This window comes from Hyla sarda, chromosome 1, assembly GCF_029499605.1.
Source record: "Hyla sarda isolate aHylSar1 chromosome 1, aHylSar1.hap1, whole genome shotgun sequence".
In the NCBI taxonomy this organism is placed as follows: domain Eukaryota; kingdom Metazoa; phylum Chordata; class Amphibia; order Anura; family Hylidae; genus Hyla; species Hyla sarda.
In genome coordinates this window covers 577,538,092-577,552,655 of record NC_079189.1, presented here as the reverse complement: position 1 = coordinate 577,552,655, position 14,564 = coordinate 577,538,092, and the positions used below count along the sequence as shown (strand labels likewise).

The following is a 14,564-nucleotide window of genomic DNA, read 5'->3' as shown; positions in this document are numbered from 1 at the left end:
TATCTTAGGCTTCTTTCACAATACCATCACGTTCCTGCCTTTTGACAGCAGTTTTTCTGCTGGAAGAGGTCATGAAAAAACAGACATAATAACTGAACATAACGGATGCTAAGAGATGACGTCCATTATTTTAAAGAGAATTCTGTCAAAATAACGGACATGTTCCATCCTTTATCACCCGTTACTTCATCCATCATGCACCGTTATAGTGCGTTATTTTATGTCGGTTTTAATCCCTTCTGGTAGTGATGCTGTACTGAGCATGCTCAATAGCAATAACGGATCATAAAAGAAGGTGAAAATAATGGGCGCTAACGGATATTCTTTGCAAACATCCTCAGCCATAGACTTTAAAGTTAAAATTTTAACGCCCGTTATTTCACCGTTATTTTTGACGGGACAAAAATTTGTGCATGCACAGTTATCTGCACCATCAAAAATAACGGATGTTGGTCCTGACTAATGCTAAAGGGTGGTCAAAAAAAAAACATTGACATGAATAGGATTTTTTGACGGCTGTTTTATGGACTTTCTGACGGGAGTGCATGATGGGAGTTTTTACAGGAGAATAACTGTATTGTGAAAGGGGCCTTACTTAGCTTATCCTGACCATGTAGATCAAATTTTTTTGCCTCTATCACCTATATTTATTATAAAAATACCTATTTTCATTAGCTCAAAGTGTTAGAAATCCTCTCAGGGGAAGGGGGCGTGTCCCTCCTTGTGGTGGTGGGAGGTGATTGGTGTGTGGTGGGAGGGGGGCGTGTCCCTCCTTGTGGTGGTGGGAGGTGATTAGTGTGTCTGCTCATACAGCCTTGTCCATGAGTCATCTCTTGTCCATGACTTACGGACAAGCCTGATGCTGTTGAAGGACTGGTTAGTGTTTCAGTAGGTATGGGGACCCCTAGTGGTAGAATTTTCAGGAGCTGTTTACTTTACATTTTTTTTTTTTTATATTTAATAAAAATAAACGACGATATTACAAGAGGTCTTTCATTTTCATCAGTAACAAAATATAAAAAATTGTTGTATCTGACAGTGTCCATTTAAATCAATGGGACTCTGCTGCATTGGAACGTCGGTGCAAAATATTCTATGCGGGCATTCTGCACAAGTTTCGCCTGTGTGAACAAACCTTAGGTGTCTGAGCACACTACACAGAAGGTGAGGTGAAGATTTTTCTTTTTCTTTTTTTTTACACTATTTTCATCACATAGGTGGCAACAGTAAGTGCAGTTGATTTCTGCACCTATTTGCAAGCCAACATATATTAAGCTGGTTTGGACTAGAACAGCGCCCCCACACACACACCACCATCAGCATCACCAATAAAGTACAAATAGGGGATGCTGAGACCACAATTGTTATCACTGAAAGCTGAAGTCAATGGGCTGTGTGTGTATCATATGGACAAATCACTCCAAGATCATGAGAGCCATCCGCCACCATTTATTTCCAACTACAAGATCTGCGGCTAGAACTGGCTAAAGGTAAAGTAGGTGGCATCTGCTTTCTTCAATATAAAGCTGCAGAACACGGGTCCATTGTTCTGCGTTTATCTCCAGCTGGAGCGTGGCACCGGGCTTCTATGGAGATTATACTTGAAAGAGATCTCACCCATGGATAAAGAGACCGATAGTAAAGGTCATTGGTTTATCTGTGGCTGCACACGCAGCCGATTCACAGAAAGTTCTGATTGTATAGATACATCTATAATGAAGGCCAGAAGTGACTGTATCACACACGAGATGTGCGGATTTACCCTACGCAGATTATTACAGCAACTTCAGGATTCTTAAAATTCACATGTTCAAGTTTTTGTTTTGTAAATGAAACAATAAACCTTATATATATTATATATGGCCCGTCGGCCATTGTATGTATCCTCAAACCGGGACTGAAAATACATTTTAACTGCTGTAATGGTGAGTGCCATCAAGCCTTTTCTTTTATGAAACATTTTATAAATGTTCTCTCCATCAACTGAGAGCAGAGACTCGGCCACAGTCGTCATCACTAAATATCAGAACTACTAGGGGACATCCATAGAACTGATCAAATGTCTCAAAAATGTTACATTTTTCTATTGTAGACCCATTAAAGCAGTGCGCTCCAATCAGTGTGCCTACAGCTGTTGCAAAAAAAACAACTCTCAGCAGGTCTGGACAGCCTTAGGCTTGGCTATAAGGCTCCATGTCTATCTTGCCTAGTCTATAAGGCTCCTTGTCTATGTCTATCTTGCCTATAAGGCTCCTTGTTTATGTCTATCTTGCCTATAAGGCTCCTTGTTTATGTCTATCTTTTCTGGTCTATAAGGCTCCTTGTTTATGTCTATCTTGTCTGGTCTATAAGGCTCCTTGTCTATGTCTATCTTGTCTGGTCTATAAGGCTCCTTGTTTATGTCTATCTTGTCTGGTCTATAAGGCTCCTTGTCTATGTCTATCTTGTCTGGTCTATAAGGCTCCTTGTCTATGTCTATCTTGTCTGGTCTATAAGGCTCCTTGTCTATGTCTATCTTGTCTGGTCTATAAGGCTCCTTGTCTATGTCTATCTTGTCTGGTCTATAAGGCTCCTTGTCTATGTCTATCTTGTCTGGTCTATAAGGCTCCTTGTCTATGTCTATCTTGTCTGGTCTATAAGGCTCCTTGTCTATGTCTATCTTGTCTGGTCTATAAGGCTCCTTGTTTATGTCTATCTTGTCTGGTCTATAAGGCTCCTTGTCTATGTCTATCTTGTCTGGTCTATAAGGCTCCTTGTCTATGTCTATCTTGTCTGGTCTATAAGGCTCCTTGTCTATGTCTATCTTGTCTGGTCTATAAGGCTCCTTGTTTATGTCTATCTTGTCTGGTCTATAAGGCTCCTTGTCTATGTCTATCTTGTCTGGTCTATAAGGCTCCTTGTCTATGTCTATCTTGTCTGGTCTATAAGGCTCCTTGTCTATGTCTATCTTGTCTGGTCTATAAGGCTCCTTGTCTATGTCTATCTTGTCTGGTCTATAAGGCTCCTTGTCTATGTCTATCTTGTCTGGTCTATAAGGCTCCTTGTCTATGTCTATCTTGTCTGGTCTATAAGGCTCCTTGTTTATGTCTATCTTGTCTGGTCTATAAGGCTCCTTGTTTATGTCTATCTTGTCTGGTCTATAAGGCTCCTTGTTTATACCTATCTTGTCTGGTCTATAAGGCTCCTTGTTTATGTCTATCATGTCTAGTCTAGTCTATAAGGCTTCTTGTCTATGTCTATCTTGTCTGGTCTATAAGGCTTCTTGTCTATGTCTATTTTGTCCATAAGGCTCATTGTCTATGTCTATCATATCTAGTCTAGGTCTAGGTTCACACTATGGAAACTCCGGGCACAAAGTTTTCGCCCAGAGATCCCGAGTGCAGCCAACGCCGACTGAATCAGTCGGAGCTAGGACCGTGCGGACACTGCAGTCTCCAATAGACTGCAATGTGTTCCGTAAGTATTTCCGCCTGAAGAATGGCGTGGCTCCAAGCGGATTTTCCGTTCACAAATACCGCTTCACAAATTCTGAAGTGTGAATTTGTGAACGGAAACCCATTCACTACACTATACATTTTAGTAAGCAGAATGTCTGCCTGCAATTTCAAAGCGGAATTTGCAGGCGGAAATTCCGTAGTGTGAACTTAGCCTAAGGCTCCTTGTCTATGTCTATCTTGTCTTTAAGGCTCATGGTCTATGTCTATCATGTCTAGTCTAGTCGGCTTCTTGTCTATGTCTATCTTGTCTTGTCTATAAGGCACCTTGGGGGAGATTTATTACAACCTGTGGAGAGGAAGAGTGGTGCAGTTGCCCATAGCAACCAATCAGATTGCTTCTTTCATTTTTAAAGAGGCCTGTGAAAAATGAAAGACGCGATCTGATTGGTTGCTATGGGAAACTGCACCACTCTTCCTCTACACAAGTTATGATAAATCTCCTCCTTGTCTCTGTCTATGTTGTCTAATCCATAAGGCTCCATGCGTTTTTTGTCTAGTCTATAAGGAAGGCTCCTTGTCAATCTCATCTGGTCTATAAAGCTCCTTGTCATACACTGTAAGCTCTCATGAGCAGAGCCCTCATCTTTAACAATTAGAGTGTATTACTGTAATCTCTAACGTGTTATGTAATTTGTTGGTGCCTTGTAAATATTACTCTAACCCAGTGTTTCCCAATCAGGGTGCCTCCACCTGTGGCCAAACTACAACTCCCAGAATGCCTTTAGCTGTCCGGGCATGCTGGGAGTTGTAGTTTGGCCAAAGCTGGAGGCACCCTGGTTGGGAAACCCTGTTCTAACCCCTTCATGACCCCATGTTTTTTTGCTCCTCACATTCTAAGACCCATAACTTTTTTTATTTTTCCACTGACAAAGTTATATTAGGGCTTTTTTGCGGTACAAGTTCTACTTTTCATTGGCGAACTTTATTTTATGATATAATGTATTACCGAGCCAGAAAAAATACATATGTTAGGCAAAATTTTAAAAAATTAATAGAATAGCGCAAACTTGTGGGGAAATAATTTTTTTCAAGTTCACAATACGGTAAATCTGACATGCTTTCTTAATTATATGGGTCTGTACGATTCCAATGATAACGATAACCATCAGTAGATGGTTTACATAGATCAGTGATTCCCAACCGGGGTTCCCAACCTTGAGAACTGCAAGGGGTCCCGCGGGCTCCAGCAGGTAATTTGAATTTTTTTTTAAATCTCCTGCCCCGGCCTGGGTGCCTGTGAATCATGGCGGTGCAGGGGGGAAAGGAAGCCTGCGTGCGCATTGGGTGTACGTGCGCACTGCACACAGAGCGTCCCCCTTCCCCTGTGGTGCCGTGAGTGAGTCACAGGCACGCAGGCCGGGACGGGGAGAAATGCAGGGGATGGTGCTGATTCTACGCGCCCCCCCCCCCACCCCCCCCACCCCCGCAGAAGGACGGCTCAGCTCAGCTTAATTAAGGTAATGCACCTTCTCCCCTCTGTCACCCCTGTTACCCACTTTCATCCTTTTCCACTTTCCTGTCATCTATGTCCACTTTTCACCCCCTACGCCAACCTGTCACCCATGTACACTCTTCTACACCCATCTGTCACCAATGTACACTCCCAACACCCCTCTTTCACCCATGAACACCCCTCTGACATCCATGTACACCCCTCTGTCACCCCTGTACACTCCTCTACACCCCTCTGTCACCCCTTTACACTCCTCTACACCCCTCTGTCACCCATGTACACTCTTCTACACCCATCTGTCACCAATGTACACTCCCAACACCCCTCTTTCACCCATGAACACCCCTCTGACATCCATGTACACCCCTCTGTCACCCCTGTACACTCCTCTACACCCCTCTGTCACCCCTTTACACTCCTCTACACCCCTCTGTCACCCATGTACACTCCTCTACACCCCACATAAGTCTAAGATCTCAGTGAGCAATCCCATACATCTTTAGAACTCAGCATTCTCCTTCCTCCTTCCTTGCAGGAACCTGATGACTTCTGATAATACTGCTGCTTTTCTCTTGGAGGTCAGGAAGCTCCTAAAGTCCCTGCCTACACATGCATACATTTCCTCTTAGCTTGCCAATATGGAGGAGCCCCATGCTAAGAACATGACTGAACTTAAGGTATCTAATACACCTGTCACCACCTCAACTGCCTAGTTGGAACAGTGCCAAGTGTCTCTGCACTTTGCCCTTTCAACCCTAGACCCTCAGGTCGTGGCTCATGAATCTGCATTGTGGGACCTTGCTCGCCACGTGGACGACCTTGAAACCCAAAGTTGCTGTAACAACATAAAGATCAGGGGACCTTCTGTGGAGATTAGTAGGGACAGACTTCAAAGATTAGCCATGACCATCTTTATTCGCTACCTGGAACACCCAAAGGACTTGCACATTAAACGCTACACCCTTTTTTTTCTCTTTCCTCTCTCTCTCTCTCTCTCTCTGTGCCAGAAGGTGGGGTGGGGGTGGGGGTATTAATAATGAGTAGGTATACTTTTTGGATGCAGACTAGTATAAGCATGGCTATATGGCCTTCTTCCTTTGATTGGTGTTGTTATGTATATCTGAATCGTATACTGTAATTTTGTAAATTTTATATTTAAAAGAAATAAAAGATATTTAATATAAAAAAAAAAAACTACAGAATTCATTTGGCGGGCCCTCGCCAGACATGACGATCAGGGACATCAACATAGTCTATCATGTTTCCTCTGCAGATTTACCATCCATATCGCTTTTCAGACAAGTAAAAAAGGTCTTTGACCAGGTTAGTTGTTTTTTTCTTGCACGCATCCTTTGTTATATTCGTCTTGGCTCGAATATGCAATTTTGGCTGGACTCCCTATATCCCTCCTGCAGCAGAGATCCCTGTCTCCATCCCTTTCTCCATCTCTAGTGGTCCTCTCCAGGAGTGTCCGATTCCCCATAAATCATTATATTCACCCTGGAACCCCTCCTTCGGACAGGATCCGGATGTTTAAGGAGTCTACGTGGGCATTCATGTGCATAAAGTTGTTACCTACACAGATGAACAGCTGCCCTTCATTAATAATCCTACCAATTCCATTCCCAACCTCGTCATGAAACTCTCTGAATATGCAGCACCATTCTAACTATAAAATGAACATGCAGACATTCGAGGCTCTCCTTATATCCCTTCCATCTTCGTCTTATCTGTAGAATGCAGAGTGAGGCGTTCAGAAAAATTCCTCTAAAAAGTGGGATTGGATGCTGCAGCACTTACCAGAGGTTCAGTAACCACATGGGGCAATTGAGATATGAAGAATTATTTTTTTATTTGTTGCAATGGGAAATACATCTAAAAATGTATACTATGTATACATACGAAGATATGACGAAGAGAGTTGTCCTCTTTAAACGCGTTGTTCCTGTTGCAACAAATAAAAAATCATTTTTCAAATCCCGATTGCCCTACGGGATTATTGAACCCCAGGTAAGCACTGCAGCATCCAAGACGACTTTTAGAGGAGTTTTGCCGAACTCCCCACTCTGCATTCCCCTGTCTCGCACTGCTCCTGAACGAACTCATTCTGGTGGCCAGAAGCTTCCAGCTCCCGGACAAAGAAACTTTGATTTATAATAAGGCTAAGAACAGTGTTGTGCCTGCAGAACAACACCTAAAGGTGAGCACCATCTACCTTATCCTCACCATCTAACCTTTTTCTACAATAATAAAAGCATCAGATCACCTTATCTGTCCCATCCAACTGACCCAACTCCTCTATCAAACTAAGTTTCACCGTCTTTTACAAAAAATGCAGAGGATTAAAGAAAGATGGCATCAGGGTGCGTTTACTTATTTTTAGCAGATGCTCAATCTTTAAGATTAATCTTCTCCCTTGTCTACATTTTTAGACTCCACATCCCTGCGTACTTTTTTTCACACACTCTCTTTCTTGTTTATGAAATTTTTCTCAGGCTCACAAACCTGCCAAATTCACACTGTAGCGCCTGAAAGCTGTGGGTGGGAGTGACCCTCCCAATATCCACTTTTACTAGGCAGTGGCACATCGCTCTAGAGTGCTTGACTGGCACAGACACTTATCCTCTATACTTTGGATGGCCTTAGAAGCCTCTCTCTTCCCAGTCCCCCAAGTCTTGGCCACCCACCTTTCTTCCTCCCACCACTTAGGCCCTTCTCATTCTTCCATTTCTCCTAAACTGAAACTCTGTGATAGGTTTTTCATTATGGGACACATTGCACCATATCCCACTTAACTCTTTCCTATTCTTGGTAACCCTACCTTCTCGCCAGGTATGAATGATCCTGCCTTTTAGCCTGGGCTGCCACAGGTTGTTTCAAGGATCATTCTTTTTTCCTATGATCGTTCTTGGCTTTCGGCTTCCTTTCTGAGGGACCTCTCTGAACCATGTTCACTAGGTTTTTGGAGAAGCCAGCAGCTTTACCATTTTCTTTCTTTTTCCCCTCTCTGGCCCTTTTTAATCTCTGTACAGAGATTTAGATCTCATCAGACCCAACCTCTGGACTTTTGCAATGATCAGTCACGCAAATGCGACTTGGATTTTTTATTTTCAGCTAACCAAACCTCTCGCTTGATGACCATGACAGAGTTCTCCTCTAGCTCTAGTTGCTCATAGGAAACTAGATACAAACTCTGTCATGTTCACAGAATGTTTCCCTTGGTCATGCTAGAAGCATTGTGTCTAATGGAACTTTTCTTTTTTTGGAAAGAGGTCTGGAGGTTAACTTTACCTTTTTCCCTGGCCTTTTTGGTCTTCCACCTCTCCATGTAATTCTACTACCTATCAGTTGTCCACCACTTAGTCCATGATCTATCTGCTTGTATCCCTGCACGTGAAGGCATCTGGAACCCTCGAGTTTATGATTTTGGCTCCAGAAGGTAGAGGATGTTTAAAGAATAGAAGACCTCACCGCACAGTTGTACAACAGTCAGGACCGTTTCCTCTAGACCTGATTTTATTTCCAGGATTCTGCCGAATACCATTACTCACTCTTACAATTCCCCTTTTTTCTTCTCTTTTTGGGTTTCCCTGACTCATTTGTGGGTCCCACTGACTAGATGTGCCTTCCCTTTCCCTTTTGTTTATATGTACATTATTATATTATATTTGTACATGGAATCGTGCTTTCTGTTTTTGTATTGCTTTGTGGCACATTCATGGTCACTTGTATGTTAAAAAAAAAAAATACTGGCAGGATCTACCAACTATTTTTTGGACTTCCTGTCTCTATTCACATTGAGCAACATAGAAACTTTCCCCAACCTGAAATGTCTGAAAACAGAGACCAAAAGATAGCATTGAAAAGCACAGAAAAACGGAGATAAGACAAGACATCAGGTTTACTACAAATAATACAAGTAACTGGAAACATTTCACATGTTACAAAAACCATGACATAAATACACATATGTGAAATAAAAAGACAAGCAGTTAGAACAAAAAAAAAAGCAGGAGAAAAGAGAAGCAAAATACCTTCATTGACTGAGAAACAGGAATGCAAAGTGCGGTCAGACCCAGAGGGATCGGAGTCAGTGCGAGCAGAAGCATCAGGCGCAACAGCTTTCAAAAGAAACAAGAGAAGAGAGAGACAGGAGAAAATGAGCTACAGTAGCGTTTCCCGTCAGAACAGATCAGTATACAAAGCAGAACACAGAAAAACAGTTTTTAGAGAGAAAGAGAGAGACAAGCGGATCTCAGCAGTGCAGTACTGACAGACAGCAAGGGTGCGAGAGAAGAGAGAACATGGACAACAGACAACACATCCCAGACAGTCCTGTTGATCTCATGGACTGGATGTTAGTTTCACCAATAAGATCTAATATTATGCAAATTATTCATTTTTTTAATTCTTATAAAACATCCCTAGGGGAATTCATATTGGAGTCACTTGCTTCCATTATTGCAGCACACTGTGTGCGCTTTATGGCAGCTAAAAAGAATCAAGTCAACTGTCATAGGTTATTAGTCTCCAGGAAGTGACAGTAAGGTGCCTCTTCCCACCATGAACTGACGAAAAACTTGATTGAAATAATGTATCATTTTTTTGTTACTAGTCCTTTAAAGTGTATATTTGTAATATTCATTGGTTAAAAAATGTGTATATTTCTGAGTGAAAAAAAAAAACTGTCTTGTCCTTGTAGCTATTGCCCATTTGTCTCTGCGCAGAGACAAAATACAGGAGGGGTGTACACATTACACAGAGACACACAGGTAATAGCTGCAGGGACAAGTCAACATTTTTTACCCAAAAATGTACACATTTATTAACTAGTGTATAGTATAAAAATACATAAAATGTTATTATCTATATTAAATAAACAGCTTTTGCAAATAACAGTGTCTATTTAAGACAGCTCAGTACTTCATTTTGCTGTCCTCCCCCTTAGTGTCATCAAACCATATTTTCTAAACTAATTCAGATTATATTCCCCAACTACTCCTTACACCCTTCCTGCCCTTAAAAAAAATTTCCGAGCTTTTAACCCCTTAAGGACCGGGGGTTTTTCCGTTTTTGCATTTTCGTTTTTTGCTCCTTGCCTTTAAAAAATCATAACTCTTTCAATTTTGCACCTAAAATTCCATATGATGGCTTATTTTTTGCGCCACCAATTCTACTTTGTAATGACGTCAGTCATTTTGCCCAAAAATCTACGGTGAAACGGAAAAAAAAATCATTGTGCAACAAAATTGAAAAAAAAACGCAGTTTTGTAACTTTTGGGGGCTTCCGTTTCTACGTAGTACATTTTTCGGTAAAAATGATACCTTATCTTTATTCTGTAGGTCCATACGATTAAAATGATGCCCTACTTATATAGGTTTGATTTTGTCGGACTTCTGGAAAAAATCATAACTACATGCAGGAAAATTAATACGTTTAAAATTGTCATCTTCTGACCCCTATAACTTTTTTATTTTTCCGTGTATGGGGCAGTATGAGGGCTCATTTTTTGCGCTGTGATCTGAAGTTTTTAACGGTACCATTTTTGCATTGATAGGACTTATTGATCGCTTTTTATTCATTTTTAAATTATATAAAGAGTGACCAAAAATGCACTATTTTGGACTTTGGAATTTTTTTGCGCGCACGCCATTGACCGAGCGGTTTAATTAACAATATATTTTTATAATTCGGACATTTCCGCACGCGGTGATACCATATATGTTTATTTTTATTTACACTGTGGTTTTTTTTTTTTTTTGGACCTATAACACTGCACACACTGATCTTCATCATTGATCACTGGTTTCTCATAAGAAACCAGTGATCAACGATTCTGCCGCATGACTGCTCAGGCCTGGATCTCAGGCACTGAGCAGTCATTCGGCGATCGGACAGTGAGGAGGCAGGTAGGGGCCCTCTCGCTGTCCTGTCAGCTGTTCGGGATGCCGCGATTAGCCGCGGCTATCCCGAACAGCCCGACTGAGCTAGCCGGCAACTTTCACTTTTACCCGCGCGGCTCAGCTCTGAACGCGCGGCTAAAGGGTTAATAGCGCGCTGCGCCGCTATCGGCGCTGCGCGCTATTAGAGGCGGGTCCCGGCTTCACTATGACGCCGGGCCCGCCGTGATATGACGCGGGGTTACTGTGTAATCCCGCGTTATATCAGGAGAGCAGGACCAAGGGCGTACCTGTACGCCCTTGGTCCTTAAGGGGTTAAAAGCTGTATATCATACCTTTCCCCTGTTCACATTGTGTGAGCTCCCGGCAGGAGAAAGTGGGCGTTCCCCAGCAGGCACAACGTCACTGAAGCCTGTGAGAGTTGTGCCTCACTATGCCCCGCACGCACTTCCCGAGTGTGGTCTTCTGCAAGGTCGGGAAGAGACCAAACTAACTGTTTGACTTGCACAGGGAACATAGCAGAGCCACCTAGTAGCCATGGTAGAGAGAGAGAAAAAAGTGGAGAGAGGACAGCGCCTCGTGTGATACCGTAAAAAAAACGGACCCCAGTTGGGAACCCTGGCAGGGTAAACTCTCACCTGGTGACCCTCTTGAGGGTTATGCGTATCTCCCCATTTCAAGGGGTGTTGGAAGTGTCCGTGCTGCAGCCGAGGTGCCTTGACTGGTATCCTGTGCAGGAACCCGTAGGATAATGGATTGTGGAGAGAAAAGGAGGCACTTAGGTCCGGCGCTGCTTGGTCCACAAAGGTTCAGTTGAAATAGTGATGGAGGTTAAAAGTGGTTTATTTAAAATTAATAAATAAAACTATTTTCCAAATGCATGCGAGCAATAACGCGTTTCGGGATTAGCATATCCCTTCTTCAGATTGCAGATGTATAGAAGATGACAAACATGAACTTTTAAATAAGCAGTGAAAGAAGCGCCAAACCGATGTTCAAGGTCAGGGGGCGTGTGTTCATCCCGGAACTGAATCGGGGGACATTACCATTATAAAGCGTGTAACACATTAAGATACAAAGAAATTATGAATATGTAGATTATACAGATTAATACTGATGAGATTACAACATAATTTAAATGCACATATGTATTAATTTATACTTATTGGGCTGTAAATGACGTCAGTCATGTTGGAAAAAGGACCCAAAAAGAGGCTTGGGGCGCAGGACAGCATATCCCATAGGGAGGCTTAGAGTGCATCAAACCGATAGGGTATCAGGCGATGTCAGAATAAGGTTTATATAAATGAATGAAAACTAAGTTTAGTTAAGAAAAGGCATGAGATCGCGTGGCATGTTTAAAAGGCAAATCTAAATTTCAAAGAGGAACTATGATGCGTATGTAGCCAATGAGGCAAAAAAAAGGGTGTGTGGCTGAAACTCAATAGCCAATCAGCTGGCAGTACGGCGTATGCTCTTGACGGGGATATAAACAAAGGTCACCTGGGGAATAGCGACCAATAAGGAGTGGATTAGGTGTGATACGTAGAGTTAAGGTGAGTGATGTACTGGGAATAACCAATCAGATTGTAAATCAGGGTAATAACGACTATTGAGACAGGAGAATATGTAGTTGAATATATAGTTATGATGACATTGGCTCAGAGAAACAATGTAGTGCTACTCCAACTTAAGTTACATGTTCGATATACTCATTGAGACCTGATGGTTGTAAAGTTTGTAAGCGGAATATCCAATAGTTTTCCCGGCGACGTAAACTCGTGTATCTTTGGTTGGTATCTTCTGTGATGTGTTCTATTGGGGTAATCCGAAAGTCTGAAAAACGGCAGTCATGCACCACCGCAGCGTGCCTTGACACACTGTGGAGACTGTATCCATTTGTTACATTTGATCTATGTTTATTTAGTCGGCAGCGCAGGGCTTGAATGGTGCGTCCTATGTATTGGAGGGAACAGGAACATTCCAACAGGTAGATAATGAATGACGTACTACAATTCATGAAAGTTTTTATGTTAAATATCTCCTGGGTTACATTAGATTTAAATGTTTTTTTAGCGTGGTTGATAGAATGGCAGCATTTGCATCTTGCGGTGTTACAACGGTAGCTACCTGTTACCGGGGGCATAGAAGGGAGTATAGAAGTTGCAATTTTCAGATTCTTTAGGCAACTGGGGGCTAAGATATTTTTAAGGGATTTGTTTTTCAGGTAGATAACATGTGGGTTGGGTGTAATGATATCCTTTAGGTACGGGTCTAGTTTGAGGATATTCCAATGTTTTTTTAGGATCTTATTGATGTTTTTATGGTCACTTGTGAAGGTAGTGATGAAGTTGCAGGTAAAACCAATATTTTCTCGGGAAGCATTTTTTGTTTCTGAGGATAGTAGACAGGTCTGTTGGTCTAGAGCTCTTGCTTTCTGGCAACTGTTTGAAATTAAGGATGTTGGGTAGCCTTTAGATTTAAATCTCTTGGTTAGGATTTTACTTTGCAAGGTGTAATCTGACATTTGTGTACAATTTCTCCTTATCCGCTTGTATTGACCATACGGAATATTATTTAACCATTTGTGAAAGTGGGAACTACTGTAATCCAAATAGCTGTTGCTATCAACTGATTTAAAGTAAGTTTTGGTGTTGATGGAATTATCAGGGTTGTGAAAGACGATGACATCCAGGAATTCTGCATTATTAGGGTAGATGTTGTGGGTAAAGTGGAGATTCCGAGTGTTATTGTTCAGATCCAGAATAAATGTGTTTAGAGAGTTAAGATCGGTATCCCAGATGATGAATATATCATCAATGAACCTTCTGTAAATTATGCAGTGATGGAATAAAGAGTGTGTATAGACAAACTGCTGTTCAAAATGACTCAAAAAGATTTGCCAGACTGGGTGCGAAACGCGTGCCCATCGCTGTGCCTTGTTCCTGTTTATAGATGCGATTATTGAATGAGAAGTAATTATGGTGAAGTATAAATTTGATACTATTTAGGAGGAACATTTTTTGGGCAGTTGGCATTGTGGGATCTGAGTCTAGGAAAAAGAATACAGCCTGTATGCCTTGGTCATGATCTATTATTGTGTACAGGGATGTTATATCCATTGTTAGGAAACAATAGGAGTCTTTCCAGGGGATATTGATTATGGAATTTATGAAATCGGCAGTGTCGCGAAGATTTGCAGGTGAAGTGATGACAAGAGGCTGTAATAAGATATCTATATACTGGGAAAGGTTGGAGGTGAGAGAATTGATACCTGAAATGATGGGGCGTCCTGGGGGGTTGGTAACGTTCTTATGTATTTTAGGTAAATAATAGAAAAGAGGGGTATCTGGTTGGGAGATGGTGATAAACTCCAATTCTTTTTTACTTAAAACGCCAGAGTTGTAACCTTGCAAGAGAAATTCTTGAAGTTCATTAGAATATATGGTGGTGGGATTGTGAGGTCATTGTATATAGAAGGTGGTATCAGACAAAAGGTGATTGGCTTCGAGGAGGTAGTCAGTTCTATCTAGTAACACAATGCCACCTCCTTTGTCAGCTGCTTTGATTATGATTGAGTTGTCTTTAGACGGAGTTACGGCTTCCCGTTGTTTATTGGAAAGGTTGGATTTGTAGCTATTTGCAGTTGTTGAGCATAATTGTTTGAAGTCAGAACTGACTGCTGCTGAAAAGGTGTCTAGGAACGGACCTTT

The 14,564-nt window shown here is 41.8% G+C and overlaps 1 protein-coding gene across 2 annotated transcripts in view; it reads right to left on the bottom strand.

The window, feature by feature from the left end:
- The window catches only part of WDR7 (WD repeat domain 7), a 479,768-nt gene that overhangs the window by 295,495 nt on the left and 169,709 nt on the right, over window positions 1-14,564 (bottom strand). Inside the window, exon 17 of one of the 2 annotated variants that reach the window (XM_056544810.1) lies at window positions 8,985-9,071. The exons of the other annotated variant lie outside the window; for it this stretch is intronic. Coding sequence (XP_056400785.1) covers window positions 8,985-9,071 — 87 coding nt within the window. The remainder of the gene's footprint in view (window positions 1-8,984; window positions 9,072-14,564) is intronic. 2 annotated transcript variants of the gene reach the window in all.